The sequence below is a fragment of the Hemitrygon akajei genome, chromosome 21 (genome assembly GCF_048418815.1).
Source record: "Hemitrygon akajei chromosome 21, sHemAka1.3, whole genome shotgun sequence".
NCBI classification, from domain to species: Eukaryota; Metazoa; Chordata; class Chondrichthyes; order Myliobatiformes; family Dasyatidae; genus Hemitrygon; species Hemitrygon akajei.
In genome coordinates this window covers 54,471,747-54,492,479 of record NC_133144.1, presented here as the reverse complement: position 1 = coordinate 54,492,479, position 20,733 = coordinate 54,471,747, and the positions used below count along the sequence as shown (strand labels likewise).

The 20,733-nt window shown below is 40.9% G+C and overlaps 1 protein-coding gene across 16 annotated transcripts in view; it reads left to right on the top strand.

Annotated features, from left to right (window-relative positions):
• The window catches only part of kcnma1a (potassium large conductance calcium-activated channel, subfamily M, alpha member 1a), a 913,789-nt gene that overhangs the window by 744,010 nt on the left and 149,046 nt on the right, over positions 1-20,733 (top strand). For 9 of the 16 annotated variants that reach the window (XM_073025450.1, XM_073025440.1, XM_073025443.1 and 6 more), the window contains one exon: positions 636-712. In XM_073025450.1, coding sequence (XP_072881551.1) covers positions 636-712 — 77 coding nt within the window. Of the gene's footprint in view, positions 1-635; positions 713-5,891; positions 6,066-20,733 lie in introns of all 16 variants that reach the window. The other 7 variants (XM_073025436.1, XM_073025438.1, XM_073025437.1 and 4 more) reach the window with 1 other exon arrangement.

Genomic DNA, 20,733 nt, shown 5'->3' with positions numbered 1-20,733 from the left:
GGTGTGGATGTTGGAACAAAGTCTTAGCAAAAGCAGTTCAGGCTGTGCTGATGAATCCCTTCAAAAGGAGCAGCTACATATCTGAAGATTATAATGATATGTACTGACAGAGATGATCGACGACTTGAGGAAACAATGGTTTCTGTGACACTGCCGCTATGGAAACGTCATTGGTAGAAGGCAGCTGGTGGGGATTGAATAATAGGCCTTGTTAGGCTAGATTGATATTCTGGAGTTTCAGTCAATTACCTTGGGGGGTCAGGGAGAAATTTCACACATCTTTCCCCCTGGAGGTTAAGTACGTCGAGTATAGCCCACGATAGCACCGAGTGAGCAGATTCTGGGAAAGAAGCAGATTAATGAGTTGAAAGGTCATTCCTCTGTTAATGCGTTCTTGAATACACCTTTACTTCATTTGGAACAAATTACTTCCCCCAAAACAAGTATTCGTTACCCTACTCAGGTACTTAAAGCTTAAATACTAGCTACTATTAACTCTGGCTTTACATGTGTTCAGTAAAGATTTGCTGTTTAAGTCATCTGCTCTTCCTTTGGAGATTAGTAGAAAACATGCCTCTCTAGCCCAGTAAATATATTTGTCCATTAAATGGTGATTTTATAATCTATTTCTTTAGGGCCTTTTTCTACTGTAAGGCTTGTCATGATGACATCACTGACACAAAAAGGATTAAGAAATGTGGCTGTAAACGACGTAAGTAATAATTCCATCATCTTTGCGTCAACAGCTTGTAATTACTGATTATGATTTGAGACCAATGTACGGGATTGAATGTTGAGGTGTTTTGTCTTCAGTGTGTAGATACTGGTGAAGGGCATACCGGTCATCAAGTGCTTTGTGTTATTAGCTTGTCATTGAAGATCAGAGATGGAGTACAGTTGTGTAGTTAAAGCTCCATTTACTCACCCTGTAGACATTGAATATAAACAACACACTATAAATGTCTGCTGTCCAACAGCAACACACTCATTTTTAACAGCTTTCAAGTGTACAGGTACACATTTTTATCACCACTCACCTATTAATTATAGCCCCCATTTGGCAGAGTTCTCTTCAATAGCCATAAAGCTTGCTACAGCATATAAACCTATAGACGAATTGCATAAAGGTCAACGTGCATGGAAACTGAAATCTAATAATTATTGGAAGTCAACTCTTTTAAAAGCAATGTGGGTAAGAGTAGAATTATTATTTTTAGCAAGATTTAGTGCATCTACTTGTGATGTTGACAGAACATGGTTTCCACTGAAATTTTTTGAAGGACACACTTCCTCACCTTAAGATTTTTCTTCATGCCACGTGTTCTCTGCTAAGAGTATGATGGACAATTTGGCTGTTCCACTGCGGTCCTGAAACTGACTAATGAAACACACTTGAGTGTGACACGTTGGGTGTCTCTTTGTCCTGTTGTCACATATGCCTTTTCTCTGGGCATCCTCTTATGCCAATGTAACAATGCCACGAACGTCCTTCACTAACTCTTTTAACCTACTTGTATAAGTAAGGGTAAGGATATTAAATGGAGAGCAGCATAATTCAGGCTATATGAAAGGAAGTTTAATTACCTGAAAGAAAGGCAGGTTTAGATTAACATTATGCCATTAATACATAATGACAATTCCAGGAAAATTAATGAATGCTACAGATTGGAGAGCGAAAAATAATTAGCATTAATGTGATTAAACCACATGCAAAAAATTAAAAATATACTTGGAGAATAGCAGTATGCTTAAAATGAGGAGTCCAAATTTCAATCTATTAATGATGTGATGTAGAACAGATGTATAAATAAAATGACATGATTAGTGAGGCTGAAGAAAGAGGTTGTCAGAGCTAAACTGCCGCTGTTTGAAAACTCCAGAGGTAATGCTACAAGTCAGCTGGAAAAACAAAGACAAATCCTTGCCAAATGCATTGTATTTCACAGCCCACATTGGCTGAGCATGCAATATGTAATACCTGAGAAACAGCACCAGAATTGCAAGGATATATTTTTTTTTGATAAGGACACACATCTTAGTAGCTGCTGTCACATCTAAGTAGAAATTCCAGCAGATTTATCATTACATTGACATTAGTCATGTCACATTGTTAACATATACCTGACCTACTTAGCCATTTGTCCAAACCTTTTAGGCCCATTATTAATAATTTAAACCAAAAAAACTCAGTGCATCCACAAAGGTCAAGAATAATTAAAGTGAGTAGCTTTACCTTTTTATTAAATAAAAGAACCCCCAACTACTTGAAAGCATAACAAAATTTCAGCTTAAAAGTATCATTATTTTTTCATTGTAGTCTAAATTATTCAAAGAACGTCCAGAATTTGCAAAGGAAATCTGTTTTAGGTAGGAAATGGAACTGGAATGGTCCTTGCAGAAGTTTTTTTTTGGGAGGAGGAATAGTGGGGGTTGCTGGAAAAAATACTGGAGATTGTTATTTATCTGCGTTTAAGGATGAACTTAAATGTATTAAGCATTTGCTCTTTCTAGGTTTGTAGAAAATATTATAGGGGAACGGAGAAGGCACAGATACATTTAAACCTCTTTCCATGGAACTCAGGCAAATGAGAATCCATGTATGAAATGATTGCGAGTAACTTTTGATGATTGATGTATTTTTAATTTATTTTTTTCTTGCTGCCCTGGAACATGAAACTCTATAATTTAACTGCACACTGGTAGTGATATATTGTGAGTAAAAGCAGGTTCTCTGTTGCCCAGAGTGCGATACAACTTGTCTACCTTAAGCAAGAGGTTTATTTTTATGTTGCATGCATACGCACTCATCATCTTCAGCAATGGCCACAGATCACTTTGAATCTGTCGAAAATACAGCAGACCAGAACCAAAAGGCAGGAAACGTGTGGACAACCATGATTAGAGCTGAGTGGGAAGTTTTATTGACCAGGCTTTAGCAGAATAAGGAAAGACAAAAGGGAATTTTCTCACCAAAGCCACCTTGCAAAGTTCCCCATATTTTCTTTACTTAAGGGTTATGGTGGCATGCCCATTATTGGCGACAAGGACCTGCTGGTAACTACATGAGAAGTGGATGGGACCAGTGGCCTGGGATATGAGGCAATAGGAGTTGCCCTTGCCCCTTGGAGAAGGTTAGAGTGCAGATCTGTGATATATTATTGAGTCAGAGCAAGAAAAGCAGGCCTTCCCATTGGAGGAAGAAGGAGTCACTTGCCACAAGACACAGATACAAGTGGTTAAAGATCCCAATATTACTCTTAGTTTGTCGGCTGATCTCAGCCAAGGTCATGCTGACACCAACCCCTTGTAACTTAGATAGGAAAGTAAGATCCAATGGTCCTAGATTTCATCTGCTAACCATAAACTTTTCTCTCCCCAATACAAAGTGTGGCCCTGATAATAACTGTTCCTTGTAACTGAATGGTCCCCCAGTATTAATTCTGAATCATAGAATAGTGAAACAGGAAGGAGAGAAGGAAGGCAAGTCAGGGCAATGAGGAATATATAAAGAAAGTTAAGTTCAGCCAGAAAGAATGTTCTGTTTGTGCATTACATTTTTCAATCATTGGATAAACTTTGTAGGTGATTCATCTCATCTGTTCCTGTCTCTGTAAACTAGATCAAGCAGTCTAATCCAACAACTGATTCTTCAGGCACAAAGCCATTATAATCTAGATTTCACAAAAGAAGAGCCCCATTGACAGCACCCTCCAGCTATAGAAACTGGAGAGTGTAAATTAGCTCAAAGTTAGACCAAAGTGATGATTTAGATTTCTCTCACCTTCCTGAGAGTGCTGTGAACCTGCAGCTAATATTGCTGCTGTATTTTCACTAAACTGACCATCTACTCCAAGGAGGCCCACAAATTGAGAAACTGGGATAAGAACAGTAAGTCTATCCCCGACCAGTTAGAATAACCTTTCAGTGTTATTTTAGAGATCAGATCTGTTATGCCAAAAATCAGCAATACTGAATCCTTGAACTTTGAACCTTGACTCTAATTGAAATGCACATCATTATTTCAGCCTGTTCTGGTGGTTGGGTACATTTTACTCAGTTGTGGAACTGAACCCAGGTGGTTTCCATGTGTAACTGAATCTGGGGTTCTACCCAACCACTAGATGTCCTCAGAGACCTTCTTCAGTCCCCGTCCTAGTTCCAACATCCCTGTGCCTTTTCGACTTCTCCTGAAAGGATCATCTAAACCCAAATCATCTTTTCTTCCCTTTATAAAAATGGCAATATAAACATGTTTTTGCAAGGAATTCATATAGCAGTTTGTGTGTTGAGTTAGTAGACATGTCCTTCATGTACAGAACCACATGCATCCCATCAATAACTAACATTTTTCAACATGTCACTGTCTATGACTGTTTGTGTTTTATTTCCATAACAAATGCAGTGTCTTTATTACAGCATGGATTTTTTTTGACAAATGAGCTACACTTGTTAATGTTTCTGAATGCATTGAATTTAATAATTTTTAAAAAATTTTATTTGGATTTTTGTTCTTGATTGCCAAGGTTGAAGCCAGTTTTCATTAAATTAGCATGCTGTTATTTCGATACTTGTGCATGGTCTCAAAAATAATCTCCTCAAGTCTTCCTTGATTTTCCCCTACCCCCCAAAAAAAAAACCAAATGACGCACCCACACAGCATTGCCCCGATTCCCTGTTGATTTGGAAGAATGATTTGGCTCAAGTATTTGGTTTCATTTCAAGAGATGAGATCAAAAAGCAGTCACTCTCCCTCAAGATGCCATTCCTTTTTAAGGGTTTGTCAGAGTTGATTACTGTCAGCCTGAAAAGATTGGCATCCTTCAAAGGAAGACAAGAGGCTGATGTTACCCAGCATCACCAGCTTTAATTAGGTTCTGATGCTACTTTATTTATTGAAATATCAACGCAAACTGAACAGCCTTTTTTTGCGTGCATTGAAGAGGCTTACTGCTGCATGATCTGATCATTCTTTTTTCAGCTAGTGGATAACACAGCACCAAAAAAAATTGCTGAAAATTAAATGTTTTGCAACTAAATGCTATAAAGATTGTGGAAAAATGGGGATGCTACTGAAGATGCCTCTCATTCATCACTTTCCAGTGCTTTTTTATCCTCAATCATAGCGTAACCCTTGCTTGGCCAGTTTCTTGATATAAATGGCCTTAGGTCAGTGCTTGACTCAGTTGAGAGCTTTAAGTCTGAGTTTCAGGTGCCATTAATGACTTGGTCAAACAAGGTTCATTTTGTTCCTTTTTACCTGCTGTGGAAAACGTAAATGATTTCTTATTATAAGAATGTCAGTTTTATTATCAATTGTGACTTATTTATATTATTTACACTTCAAATTTCATTGTGCAAGTGAATCACTTGACAAAGTAGCCATTTCGGCATCAAATGTGCTTAAAAAGAATTGGGTCTGTGTTTTAAATTTTCATATGCTCATAAAGAGAGCAGTAACGGTGATAAGATCGTTCATTAAACCAAGTGCTCAACAGCACTACCAGAGCTGGCAAAGACAATAGAAAGCAGCAAGAAGAGCAGCCACTAAAAGTGCTGTGTCCTTTCTATTGCTGATATTGGTATATTACTGAAATTCTTCACCAACCTCTACGGTTGTGGTTCTGTTGTAAAGTAAATAACTTGAAAATACTTAAGATTGTTAATTGTCTGTTCAAAGTTATTGACTGAACACTTCTCAAGTTTTAGAAATAACTTTTTTTTGTCACAAATTTTTTTATGCAATGAACTAAGCTCTTCTTCCTTGTCAAGCCTGCTTATGTTACTAAGGCCTGTGTTAAGATCCCTTGTGGATTCCTTCCAACTGCCGTACTGAATAACCTTGCCATTAACCTGCTCCTCTTCCTCTCCTTCCATCGGAAACATGATTATAGCCAAGATGTCCATCTACAAGAGAATGAAACTCGCATGTTGTTTTGATTGCGGACGCTCTGAACGCGACTGCACTTGCATGCCAGACAGTGTCCATAGTAACTTGGACACCCTTGAGAGAACCTTCCCACTTTCTTCTGTCTCTGTTAACGATTGCTCCACCAGTTTGCGTGCCTGTAAGTTTAACGCCATGCTGTTCCGTGTCGGTCGTGTGTGGATTGTCCCCTTTCCGTGTTGTACTCTGTGGTCCAGTAAGTTGTACTTTAGCCGCCACTGCTGCTTTGTGCGCTGAGCGCTTCCTCGTGGAGATGTTAGCTTTGCGTGTGCTTTGCTAAGGCATGGGTCTGCGCGTTAGCATGGGAGACCCGCTGTGCAGCTTTGATGTGGATGCTTTTGGTACAGTGTGGTATTGAAACTATTCCATGTATTTAAATGTCATTTGGGTTATCTATGGCGAAGTGACTTCATTAAAGTTAAAGTACATAGTCAGAATAAGTGGGATGAAGCTCTTGAATTTAGTTGCTTTATTTCTATTTATCCCTCTGTTTAAGTCTGTTATTATCTTATTTTCTGTCAAACTACACCACTTGCATCACTCCAAAGTCATACCAGAGCCCCCCCCCCCCCCCCCCACACATCTGGGTAGCCCACCCCTTTCCTTTCTTTGTTGCTAAGCAACTATTAGCCAACTAATAGCCAACTATTCCAAGGCCAACCCAGGCTCCCAGTGGTGCAATAATTGATGCAGTCCAGACCCCGATTAGAGTGAGGTTGGGAAAAGTTGCTTCAGAGATTCTGTGTTACTATGCCTCTAGAATCAAGTGTCTGAAGATCAAAAACTTCTGAAGGATGCTTGCTGGAAAATGGGATTTAAAGGCTGTTAAAACCAATAATAAACACTGACTGGTGTGCCTGTAATTTAACAGATGTGAAGTGAACCTAAAGCCCTCTGGTAAACATGAAACATCATGCCAGATATCTGATTGTTTTACCCAGCCCCGGAACTTGAGCTCATTTTAAACTGAGTATTCCTGATCCTAGTGGCTAGGCGAATCAAAATACTTGACCCCGTGCTGTTGCTAAATGATAAGAAGTAGTCACTCTATCATCTTAATTCACAGCATAATACTCTGTTTACACCAAGAAGTCACATTCAGTCTGAATGAAGTTGTTGTGAGTTAAGTCAAATCTCTCAGGAATCAGACTCACCCCTGTCTGGATTTAGTTTATCGTCTGAGGTTACCAGCCGGATGCACAATTGCAGAAGGCTGTACTCAGGGCAATAAGGTGCCAGAGATGGTAATCTAACATTCATAAAAGAAGGACTCAAATCACATTGCTTTGTGTCCAACTTTAAACTGTTATTGGGAGATGAGGATGTTTATTCCCACACAAAACCGTTCAGAACTTCCAGATTCCAGCTGTAGTCTGCAAACGCCAAGCGCTGATGTTTAATACCGCTCTACCTGCACATTTTATACAGCTGCAAGGAATAATACAAGGGCTTCTTTCATGAGTCGCTCAAACTGACATTCGGCAAGTGAAGCCAACAACTCGAGTCATATGGAACCCTTTGGCTTCACCCTGGCTAAAGCACTGAGATCCAGGGTAAAGTTTAAACAAAAAAAAACTCTGAGGCCCATTCTATACTTCGTAAAATATAGATTTTGACACTTCTAATGTTAGGAGACTATCATGATCATTGAAATGTAACCGGTGTTCGGAAACCATTAAAGAGAGCTCTGTACCAAAGTGCACAGTGCTTAATTTTGGCTGAGGATGAGGGCTGAGTGTGTAACTCCGATCTGTTACGGCATCAGCAGAGGAGCAATCTCTCAATTCTCAATCCTATACACAGTTCAGAACTAGACAGGTTCATTATCACTGACATATGTCATTAAGTTTGTTATTTTGTGGCAGTAATACAGTGCAAGACATAAAAATCATGTAATACATAGTGCAAAGGAGGAATAATGAAGTAGTGTTCTTGGGCTATTCAGGGGGAAAGAAGCTGTTCTTAAAACACTGAGTGTGTTTGTGTTTAGGCTCCTGTACCTCCTATCCAATGGTAGAAATGAGAAGAGGGCATGCCATGGACAGTGAGGGCCCTTAATGATGGATGCCACCATATTGAGGCACCACCTTTTGACGATGTCCTCAATAGTAGGGAGGCTAGTGCCCATGATGGAATGAGTGAGTCTACCAATTGACACACCCACATCACTGCACTGTGGTCTGTGTTCATACAGCACCTTGAGCAAAGAGAAATGTCGCAGGATGGTTCATAAAGGCAAGGGAGGCCCAAGTTAATAAGGAGGTAACTGGAGCAGTGTCTGGGCACAGGTAGTGATGTTGCGACTTTACAACTCCGGAGGACCTGGATTCGATCTTTGGTGACTGTGTGGGTTTTCTCTCAGTGCTCTGGCTTTCACACAAAGATGTGTGCGTTGTGGGCTAGTTGGCCACTGTAAATTGGCCTTCAATGAGTAGGTGGATGGTAGCATCTGGAAGGAGTTGATGGGAACGTAGGGACACTGAGTGGGAAGCAGGATTGCTCTGTGAGTTGCTATATCCTCAGTGGGCTGAATCCACCCGCCCCCCCCCCCAACAAGTCATGGTGAAAGGAAGAATGTGATGGTCTAGATCATCATGGATCTAGTCTATTGCCTAAACCTTTTCCCACTGCTTCCTGCCTGTTCAAGTTAATTTTCTGAGGACACCGATGACTAGCTGAGCTGTCCCACCATCCTCAAGAGCCACTCTACAAGGTGCAGCAAGATGTGACCAGGTGGAAGATCCTGCAGATCAGCCTTTGAACAGTTTTAACTGCCTTAAGTAATTCAAGATTAGTGAGAAGAAAAATGCCCTTAAAGTGTCAGAACCTTTAAAATGAAGTAAAAATAAGTAAAGGAAATATAATTCTTCCTGTATTTCAAGGTAGGGTTGATGACACCAAAAATGAATGGAACTGTTGTCGTCCTCGATTTTAAAGCTGAACTTCCAGCTGCTGTTCTCAACATCTGTGAATCACTCATGGACTCAGAGAGGGAGGATGGTGGACTGTAATCCAATCTCTTAGCTCTGGCTAGGTATCCGGGTTCCATTGCAGGAGATGGACAGAGCCATGGAACAAAGGAGAGCTGGAAGTTCTCAACCTTTCTGTTGGTTAATCATGGCAAATGTCCAGCTTGTTTAAGGAGTTTCCATTTAAGTGTGTTAGTGTGACTTGTACCAAGATACGGTGAAAAGCTTGTCTACATACTGTTCATATGTATCAAATCATTACATAGTGCATTGAGGTGGAACAAGGAAAAACAATAATAATGACAAATAAAGTGCAAAAGCGACCGATTGTGTCATGCAGGCAAACAGTAAAGTGCTAGATCATAACAAGGAAAATTGTGAGGTCAAGAGTCCCATTTTATCATCGAAGAGATGGGTTTTAATAGATTGGTGGGCAAATGGGGTTAGGGTTGGAGAGAGAAGGAAGGTGTAAGGAGATCTCTAGGGAACAGAAAATGGATAGATGAGAGGGAGATGAAGAGGGAAGGAGGGACTGGAAGGGATTGTAAAACCAGATTGGCTAAGGGAGGTCAGTAGATCTGCAGATGGTAGAATCTGGATCAAGACACAATCTGCTGGAGGTACACAGCAGGTCAAGCAGCATCTGTAGGAGAAAAGGAATTGTCAATGTCTTCCGTCGAAACCCTGCATCAGAAATAATCTACCCTAAATAACAATTCCTTTCCCTCATGCAGGTACTGCTCAGCCTGCTGAGTCCCTCCAGCAAATTCTTTATTGTGCAGCATCAAAAATCATTCCAAAGTTGTACCGGTTGGTTGGTTAATTGTCCACGATAAATTGTCCCTGGTGGAGTTGGATGGTGTTGATGGGCATGCAGAAAAGGACAGGATAAAGAAGAGGTTTCAGGTTGATGAGAGCTGCCAGAGATTAGATGGGCTGAATGACCTCTCAACTGGTGGGAAATATGAACATGAAATGGAGTCAAATGGGAGTGAGTCTTCAGTGAATGATGGGATACTAGTCCTAAACCGAATACTTCTGGACAAATAGCCATCTCGACCCACTACATCAGCAGTGAACCCAAACTGGTATTTGCTACAGTCATAGTGTACCCATTCAGATAGAGCCCACATCCTTTGAAAGACTGACAAACCTGAACCCCAGATCTCTGTCACTAACCCCAGCCTGTACATCAGTGGGTTTGCATAACTATTGCTAAATCACGGGCTGCATATATCTATGTTTGAATGTGAATATCAGCAGATGAGGCATCTTCTGTGGAGAAAAGCAGAGTTCACATTTCAGATCGATGACCTTTCCTCAGAACTTGCTGTTTTTGCTTAGGCGACTGGAAGTTCAGGGTCCACTTTGCAGGATGAAGAAAGATAACCAAACACGAGAAAACCTGTGGATGATAGAAATCCAGAGTAACACACAGACAATGCTGGAGGAACTCAGCAGGCCAGGCAGCATCTATGGACAAGAGTAAACAGTTGACGTTTCGGGCTGAGACCCCTCATCATTTTCATCTGCCTCTCTCTCCAAGGATGCTCCCTGTTCTCTGAGCATTTCCAATATTTTCTGTTTTTATTTTCCTTTTCCACTAGCTGTGGTGTTTTACTTCCTCCACCCAGTAAGTGATGCACTTTAACTCTTCCCGACTCCCTGACAATGATTCCAGTCTCAGACTAATAGATAACATAGATTATAAGACATAGGAGCAGAATTAGGCCATTCAGCCAATCGAGTTTTGTTCACCATTCTATCATGGCCGATTTATTACCTCTCTCAACCCCATTTTTCCTGCCTTCTCCCCGTAACATTCACCACCATCCAGAACATATCAACCTCCACTTTGAATAACCCAGTGACTTGGTCTCTACAGCTGTCTGTGGCAATGAATTTCACAGATTTACCACTTTCTGGCTGAAGAGGTTCCTTCTCATCTCTGTTCCAAAGGGACATTTTTCTATTCTGAGGCTGTGCCCTCTGGTCCTAGACTTCTCCAACGTGAAGCATCCTCTCTATGTCAGTTCTAGGCCTTTCAATATTCGATAAGCTTCAATGATATTCCCCCTCCATTCTTACAAACTCCAGCAAGTACAGGCCTAGAGCCATTTCAAGCTCCTCATACGTTGATATGTGTATTGTACGTCTGGTTGGAATAATAGATGATTATGCACAAAAAATAAATTAGCGTAGCTCAGGGCCTGAGCCAGTTTGTGAAACAAGAGGAATCGAAGGACATTGTGGGGTGAGAATCAGATTTTCACCAAATTAATATGAGCAGATGTGAATTGTTGACTATTTGACAATTAGAAATGGCAGCGCTGGGGGTTGGACACAAAGTCAGGTCAAACATACAGATCACATTTCCTTACTTACATTCTTCAGCTGCTTTCCCAATCAGCTTGAATTAGTGTCAATTCAGCTATGATGTTTCTTGCCCTTTGTCTAGTACCGCAGTACTCGATTGCTTCCCCAGGTGCTCATTAAAGGTCATTATATCATTACTGGTTTCAGTAAGGACCCCAGTATTGTTAGCACTCTCTGTGGCTCGGTCAGATGATTGTTTTTCATTGTAATGCAGTTTTGATATTTTCAGTTAGATCATAGCACTGGTTCCACTGATGGACAAATATAGTAATTACTTGGGGCAGTTTCTGGCAAAACTGAGCACATAAATGGCACTTCAAGGACAAGGCAGAGGACATACTTATTGAAATCTGGGATTCTTCACACTACATCATCTGTTTTCATCAGTACCTATCAGATTCCTCCTTTTTCATCCCTTTACCTTTTCTACCTATCTTCTCCCCGCTTCTCACTTCACCCTCTTTTCTGCTACTCACCTACCTTCCCCCTCACCCGGCTTCACCCTTCACCTTCCACTTTCTTATTGAGTTCCACCCCCACCTTCTTGTTCTGGCTACCAGTCCTGATGAAGGATCTCGGTCTGAAATGTTGACTGTTTATTCCTCTCCATAGATGCTGCCTGACTTGCTGAGTTCCTCCGACATTGGTGTTATTCTGTATGTGGCTACCTCTTCTGTGGAGCAAACCAGAATAGACAGCAAGCAAAGTCTTCTCTAGGCCCATACCTCTGAGTCAGAACAATTCACATCGGGCCTATCAAACTCAAGGGAAGGCCCTTGAGTTTATCCACCATTTTAAATAGCTGCGAGTTTTTATTTTGTGTTGCCTTCCCTTTGAAAGCTCAGCAGGCAAGCATCTTCCCATGCAAAGCTATATTTTGGCAGAAAAATAACTGGTGTCAGTTTTGAGAGGGCCTTCTATTTATAGTAAGTTGTGTGGCACATCTTTAGAGGGAAGTCAGGTTGGAGGAGCAATGCTTTATAATCCGTCTGAGTCGCCTCCAGCCTGATGGCATGAATGTTGTTTTCTTGAACTTCCTGTAATTGCCCACCCACTCTCCTTCACCATTCTCCATTCCTGTTTCCCTCTCACACCTTCTCTTCTTACCTGCCCATCACCTCCCTCTGGTTCTCTTCCTCTCTTCCATGGTCTTCTGACCTCTCCTATCAGATTCCTTCTTCTCCAGCTCTTTATCTCTTTGACCAATCAACATCCCAACTCTTTACTTCAGCGCCTCCCCCTCTCCTGGTTTCAATTATCACCTTGTGGTTTTTCCACCCCTCCCCTCACTTTTTTATTGTGACTCCTCATCTTTCTTTTCCAGCCCCAATGAAGGGTCTCAGCCTGAAACAACAACGGTTTACTCTTTTCCATAGATGCTGCCTGGCCCGTTGAGTTCCCCCAGCACCGTGTGTGTTTTGCTTGAGAGGCATGTCTCCTGTGTTTCCTGACAGTGCTGTTCCTGAAATAGGCCATTTTATAAACAGGGTTGTTGATCCTTCCTAGAGGCAACGGGGAGGTGTGGTTCACACAAAGGAGGAAAAGAGGCGATCAATGCAGGTAAAAGTCAAATGAGGGGAAAATCCTCTCAAATGTGAACAAATAGAGGCCGAAGCCAAAGCATTAAACCACCGTTCACAATTCTTTGCATAACTGACCCAATTAACTGTGCAGGGTCGACTGCCCAAATCCCATCAGGTAGAGCTGTAACCATGTGTGAGACAGCAAGTGAGTCTAAGGTGTCATCACCCAGCCAATGGATCATCTTACGGCCCAATAGCAGATCCCAATTCCATAGTTAGCTCAAGGATCTCAGCCTAAGAAAAGATGTCCATGAATCTGTTTTACCTCCACCATTTAATTTGCCTTGCCTCTTCACAAACATTCAGTATTCATAGTATTGAGAATATTAGTAAAGGAGTCTTGTCATCCATCATAACTTTGGTCATAAGCTCATGGAAGGAATTGCATCATTAAACTTCCAGCTTATTTTGATCCAGGACACCTAGACATGTGAACACTTACACACTGAGGTAGGCAGGCACACTTGTTTTACCGCCATGTGTAAAATTGTTCTATGAATTGTAGAACAGAATGAATTCATTCAGCATTAATTAAGGAGTATACCCCTCATCTCATTCAGTGCCGGCAGTCACGGGGTCCATTTTCCAGCCAGGTTCTTCTGCATGTGGATTCAGAGACAAGGATCACGGAGCACTACAGCACAGAAACAGATCTTTCGGCCCATCTAGTCTGTGATGAACAATTATTCTCTCTGCTTCCATCAACCTATACATGGACCATAGCCCTCCATTCCCTTCCCATCCATGTAGTTATCCAAATTTCTCTTAAATGCTGAAATTAAACCCACTTCAGCATTTCCCCTGGCAGCTTGTGCCACACTTTCACCACCTTCTGAGTGAAGTAGTTCCCCGTCATGTTCCCTTCAAACCATTCACCCTTAACTCAAGACCTCTAGTTCTAGTCTCATCCAGCCTCGGTGGAAAGTGTACTGAGGTTGGGCGAGACTAGATCTGGAGGTGAATACTCTTAGTGAGTACTCATCCCAGAATTGCTCCAGCGAGCTGCATTTGTGGTGACATGGTAGCATAGTGGTTACCGCAGCGCTTTACAGTACAACCTGAGTTCAATTCCCGCCGCTGTCCTGTATGGAGTTTGTACATTTTCCCCATGACCACATGGGTTTCCTCCAGTTTCTCCAGTTTCCCCCCACAGTCCAAAGACGTACCACTTGGTAGGTTAATTGGTCATTATAAATTGTCCCATGATTAGGCTAGAATTAAATTGGAGTATTGCTAGATGGCGTGGCTTGAAGAGCTGGAGAGGCCTATTCTACACTGTATCTCAATAAATAAATGTATATATGGACAGAACTATCATTCACAATTAGCACTTGGATTTTAGATCATTAAAAAGAATTATGCGTCACAGAACAATATTGATGTCATGCTGTAGAACTTCTAGCCCACTCCTTTGTTAACCAGGAACGTCTGTGGGTGAAATCTGAGGGAAAGCAGAAGACGTTAATTGAGAAAATAGATCGACGAGAGCAGAGAGTGGATACACAGTTGACATTATCAGCTCCTGAAATGCAGTAACAATGCCTAATGCTATCTACATGTTATCAAAGGGAATGGATAATCTGTTATCATTTACGAGGATCATGGAGAGGGAGTTTATAACTGAAGTTAGAGTAAACTGAAGTTAATGAAAACAAAATAGGAGGAAAATGTGTGTGTCAGAATGAAGACTGCATGAGACACTTCCGCTGATGTGTTCCTGCTCTTTGTGAAGGAGAGTGAGTGGGTGAGTGTGTGTGTGTGTGTGTGCTATTTCAAATGCAATATCAGTTGCTGTTCCTCTAAATACTGACAGAGTCACAGTAACTATTCTCACTATTCTATATCAGTTATAGATACAGGGGCCTGGAATAACACCTAATGGTATTGTGTGTGGGCCATCATCACCAGTCTGGGTACCTTCACCCTGCGCAGTTACCTTTATCCTTTTGTTACTCAGGCAACCTGGTGCAGGTAAATGATTACCGATTTCCAACACTGTCCACTTCTATTTAAGTAAATATCTTAATCAGGGAACAATCTCACAGCAGTAGAACATGGCAGAACACTTGGGTCCTTACTGGACTGTTCAGCGTTGGGGTGAGCTGGTTTGGATGTTAGACTAACTGCCAAAATATTATTTTAATCAAAGACTTTCTGAATTTTATTCCAGTTTTCATGGCATCTAAGAATCTCAAGCAGAAAGATTACATGAACATTAAATACTTCGTACTATTTTATAAACCTTTACTTGTAGCTGGCTTCATCTTAACACCGGTTTGAAGTCACACATCACTCACTGATTGCTCACCAAATAACAACAGTTGTTTAGTTGGTTTGCCAGGTTAGCGAGAGCACAACACACAAAGGATCCCACCCTCGGGGATCCATCAAGATCCCTTTTCTTTTTGTAGAGCTTCTTTGCAATCCCATTTCATGAGCTTGCAATAAGAGTGAAAGATCACAACTGGATTGTCAGAATCAGAATCAAAATCAGTCTCAGGTTGAAGATCACCAGCGTATATCATGAAATTTGTTGTTATGCGGCAGCATTACATTGCAATACATAAAAATAAGAACAGTGAATTACAGTAAGGAATACTGTAATACTGTATGTTAAAAATATAAGTGGTGCATAAAAAGTAGCGAGGTAGTGTTTATGGGTTGAATGTCCATTCAGAAATCTGATGGCGGATGGGAAGAAGCTGTTTCTGTATCATTGTGTGTGTGTGCCTTCGGACTCCCTCCTCCCTGGTGGTAGCAATGGGAAGAGGGCATGTCCTGGGTGATGGGAGTCTTTAATGATGGTGCCACCTTTTCGCTCCTTGAAGGTGTCCTGGATGCTGGAGAGGCTAGTGCCCATGATGGAGCTGACTGAGTTTACAGCTTTCTGCAGCTCATTTTAATCCTGTGCAGTGGGGATGATGCTCTCCATGGCACATCTGTAGAAATTTGCAAGTGTCTTTGGTGGCATACTAAATCTCCTCAAACTCCTGGTGAAATATATATGCCTTCTTCATAATTGTATCAGTATGTTGGGCCCAGGATAGATCCTCAGAGATGTTGACTCAGGAACTTGAAATTGCTCATTCTTTCACTTCTGATCTCTCTATGAGGACAGATATGTGTATCCTCATCTTAACCTTTCTGAAGTCCACAATCAGTTCTTTGGTCTTACTGAAGATGAGTGTAAGGTTGTTACTGCAAAACCACTCAACCAGCTGATATATTTTGTTCCTGTATGCCTTCTTGTCATTATCTGAAATTCTGCTAACAATCCTTGTGTTGTCAGCAAATTTATAGATGGCATTTGAGTTGAGTTTTGATCAGAGCAGCAGGCATACAATTGAATTCAGTCCTGGATTGCCATGTGTGCACCATTGAAGGGACAGCTCCTAATCTGCTCACGGATTCTGTCAGTACCACACCCTGTGGAGTTCCTCTATCACCTAGCAGGATCGACCAGATCTCCTGGTACCCGCCATTGTTCCACTGTTCAACAGTGAGAATCATAACACAATGAATTAGCACAGCAAGAAGTTAGATTATTGTTTTAAAAACAGTTATTCAGTTTAAAATATAAGCACAAGAGATTCTGAAGATGCCGGAAATCCAGAGCTATACTCAAAAAACGCTGAAGCAACTCATCAGGCCAGGCAGCATCTATGGAGAGGAATGTGTAATTTCCAATGGTGGGAGAGTCTAGGACCTGAAGGCACAGCCTCAGAATAGAAGGTCATCCCTTTAGAACCGAGATACAGGGAAGAAAGCAGTCAATATTTTGGGCTGACACACTTCATCAGGATCATCATCTCAAGTCCCACCGTGATAAAGGATCTTGGCCCGAAGTTTTGATTGTTTATTTCTCTCCAATGATTTTGCGTGACCTGCTGAGTTCATCCAGCATTTAGTTTTAAATTTTTTAATTATTTACAAGTATATAATTAAACTGTCATTTATATTTTGAAAAAGAATATTTTTATTAAACTTTAGCAATTTTGAAATGATTCAGAATGTCAAAAAGGTATTTGGAAACTATTATGATTACTGACAATTTTGACAGCTGGTAAAGCTCTTCCTCTGCCTGCATTGGCTGTTAAGAACTGCTGAATGATTTTTGGAATAAGGCACCTGCAGTTCCCAGCTCAGTGGCGTGTGGACCAAGCTGCTGGGCTCCAAGGAGGGGAGGGTCAGTGGAGTTAAGGGCAAACTGTGAATGCCAATACCAGGGAATAGTCCAGCTGCCGGTTACCCAGAACCAATTTCCTCTCACTCCTTTGTAGTACAATTATAAGTAAAAGAGGATCCGTTTTGTGGCTCTTGAATGCAAGCCTAGAATGTATTCCTTTTTATTCTTAGAACTAAACTAAGCACCCACATGTTCAATTTAATATTATCATTCTTCACAGTCAAAGAGGTGATCATCAAATGCCCAAGTTTTTTTCCATTATCTTGAATGTGAACTCACCCATCACAAGACTGAGGATGATGTTATCCAAGATCCTTCCACAGAATGACCTCAGAAAAATGAATCTTTCATCTTAGAACCCATGTTGAACTTGATATTTGACCCTGAAGATGAAAGGACAGCATATTAATCAATTGCTCTACGAAGGTCAGTTTTCACGGTCAGTGTTTAATTGATTGACATTTGAATGGCTCGTTTGAGAATAGTGCTATAGCTTCAGTAGTACAACACTAACAAATCTTTCTCCAAGGAATATGGATTAGTTTGGTAGCAGATTGAAATCCTAATTGATTTGTGTTCCATTATTTTGTAAGAGATTGGAAATGAAGGGGAGGGTATTGGCAAATGTGTGAGCATTGGTTCTCTTGCATGTTAGCATTTCCATCTTACAGCAGTACAACAATCTCTGCGGAAATGATTGATGCAAATGTGTTTGCATTAGTGCAAACTAAAGATGCATTCATCAACACAATTATGCCATTGAACTCTGAATAAGTTAAACTGTGGAAATGTTATTGGCCCATGGAGACCAACTCAATATTTTGTCAAGCATGCAAGACGTTTGGCAGGTGGCAAAATAAATGATATTAGAACAGCAAAAATATAACCAAGACCTTAGTGCACAGCAGCAGTAATAGTGTTACAGTGGAAACCTCATTGTTTTCCTCATCGTTGCTGAGAAAATCATTTCAGATCTTATAGATGGTCTAAGTTGGTGTGGACCAAATATGCAGAAATAACACTAGACAGTGGAGATTGATCACTGTCTTCCAATAATAAACAGTCACAGTGAGATCACAGACATTTTACAGATTTCAGGAAGCATCTCTCATCTTACGACATTGATGATGTAACTCAACACCACCTTTGTTCATTTGAGAGCGAGAAGAAAAGAAGATGCAGGAAGATCCAGATATCAATCTTGGCTCAAACTCAAAGAGCAGCTGAGATTCTTGTGCTCTTATAGGTTTCTGGCACCAGAACCACCTAGAGCAGTCACCTAGCTGAGCTTCTTCCTCCTACTTACACATCCAGTGTCAAAATTCTCATTTGATAGCAGCAAGTGTATCTGCACTCGTGTTTTGCTTTGAACTTTTGTATTCCCTGTGAGTACTATGATAGAAAATTATACATTTTTGCATCATTTCTCATCAAACAATCTGTTGGAAGAACTGTGTGGGACAAAAGGACTTGTTGACCTTTTGGGTCAAAACTGGTCATCCTGATGTTGGACTTCTGGGACAGACTCAAAACGTACATTTCCTTTTTTTGAGTAATATCATAATGGGAATATTTACTGAGCTACTTCTGCTCAACCCTGCAAGCCAAATTTTGTTAGGCATGGCTTTTCTTATGAAGAGTTTTTTAGGGAACTCCATGTGAAAGCTTGCAGAGCTCTTGGACATGAAATTAGCCGAGTGAAGCTTTGTGCTAAGTTTTGAATTTTCTTACAATATTTGTTACTTGGGAGCCTCATTGACTGTACTGAGCGGGCCCTTAGTTGCTGTAGAAGAGCTAGAAGAATGATGCATCCATGGGATCATACCAGTGTTATCAATAGCAGTAAAGGTCCAGGTCTTGGCCAGCACTCATTAAGCTCACAGAAGTTGTCAATATAAAAACATGGTTATTCCTTGGTTTGGATGTTGATCATCGGTAAACAAATATTGTATTTATAACGTTGTAGGAATAAGCCCTCAAAATCACTCTTGCATTAGCAACACCTTTCTACCAGACCTCCTCAGACAATATGTTTGACTTACGTGAGAAGATGAATAGCAATTCCAAAGTATTGACCAATGGCCACTCAAAGTTGAAGCATATAAGTTAACATCACTAAACGTACTACAGAAGTGCAGAGGTCTCCAACGTGCATGCCTCAGTTTACTTGAAGAACTTGTTTCTGACAATGATCTGCCATTTCAATTACCTTCACAAAATGGAACGGAATCATTGCATTGATGTGGAATGGTTTCTGCTCTTTTTGCACTAGTTAAATTTTATCGACACCCAGCGTCTGTTCATAGACCCTATTTGCCACTGAGTCTTTCTGGATCTCATCTTTGATTTCAGATGCAGTTGCTGGAACAAGTTAGTCAATGTGTTGATCCGACCTTCACATCCAGCGTCAGAACTCTTGTGTAGTAGTGATAAGTGTATGCACATTGATGTTTTGCTTGGAACTTCTCTACTCCCTATGGATAGAAAGTTATACGTCTTGTCATCGCTTATGAGCAACCAATCCACTGGAAGGACTCAGTTAGTCAGACAGCATCAGTTGGAGGAAAGGAATTATTAATCTTTCGGGTCAAAACTCTACATCACAATGATAACCTGATGCCATTGTTGTAGGTGTCTTTATGACCATGAGATATAGGGGCAGAATTCTGCCATTTGGCCATCGAGTCTGCTCTATCATTACATCTTAGCTGATTTGTTATTCCGTTTAACCCCATTCTCCTGCCTCTTTTTTTTATAACTTTTGATGCCCTAAACCTCTGCTTTAAATATGCCCAATGACTTGGCCACAGCCATCTGTGGAAATGAATTACACAGAGTTCCCACCCTCTGGCTAAGGAAACTCCTCCTCATCTCTGTTCTAAAGGGGCGTCCTTCTATTCTGAGGCTGTGCCCTCTGGTCCTGGACTCTCCCACCATTAGAAATATCCTCTCCACATCCACTCTATCTAGCCCATTCAATATTTGCCCTTTCATTGCCTCCCCATGGTAAAGACAGACATCATTTAAGAAATTTGCATCCAGTGTCCCAAAACAGCCTTTGGCCAACTGAGGAAAAGGGACAAAGATTCAAATCCAACATAAAGCTCATTGTCTCCCTGCCCTCTATGTGTCTATGTCATGGACCTGCTACAGGCACCTCATAGCACTAAAGAGTTGGCACCTATGCTGTCTCTGCAAGATCTCTTGTAAGGATAAGTGAAGCGACATTATCATCCAGGCCAACATACACCAGTATTGAGGCCCTAATTAAACAGTGGCATAATTGCGCAGGCTATGATGTTTTGTCTTTACAACAACAGACTCTTCGAAGTTCAGAGTAAATTTATTTTCCAAGTGCATATACATCATCATATACATTTTCTTGTGGGCATACACAGTAAATGAATTGATGAAAGACCATACCCAACAAGGCAAACAAGCAAATAATGTGAAAAAGATGAACTGCAAATACAAAAAGAAAATAATAATAATAATAATAATAATAATAATAATAAATAAGCAGTAAATTCGAGAGCATGAGATGTAGTGTCCTTGAAAGTGAGTCTATAGGTTGTGGGAACAGTTTGGTGATGGGGCAAGTGAAATTGAGCAAAGTTATTCCCACTGGTTCAAAAGCCTAGTGGTTAAGGGGTAATAACTGTTCCTGAGCCTGGT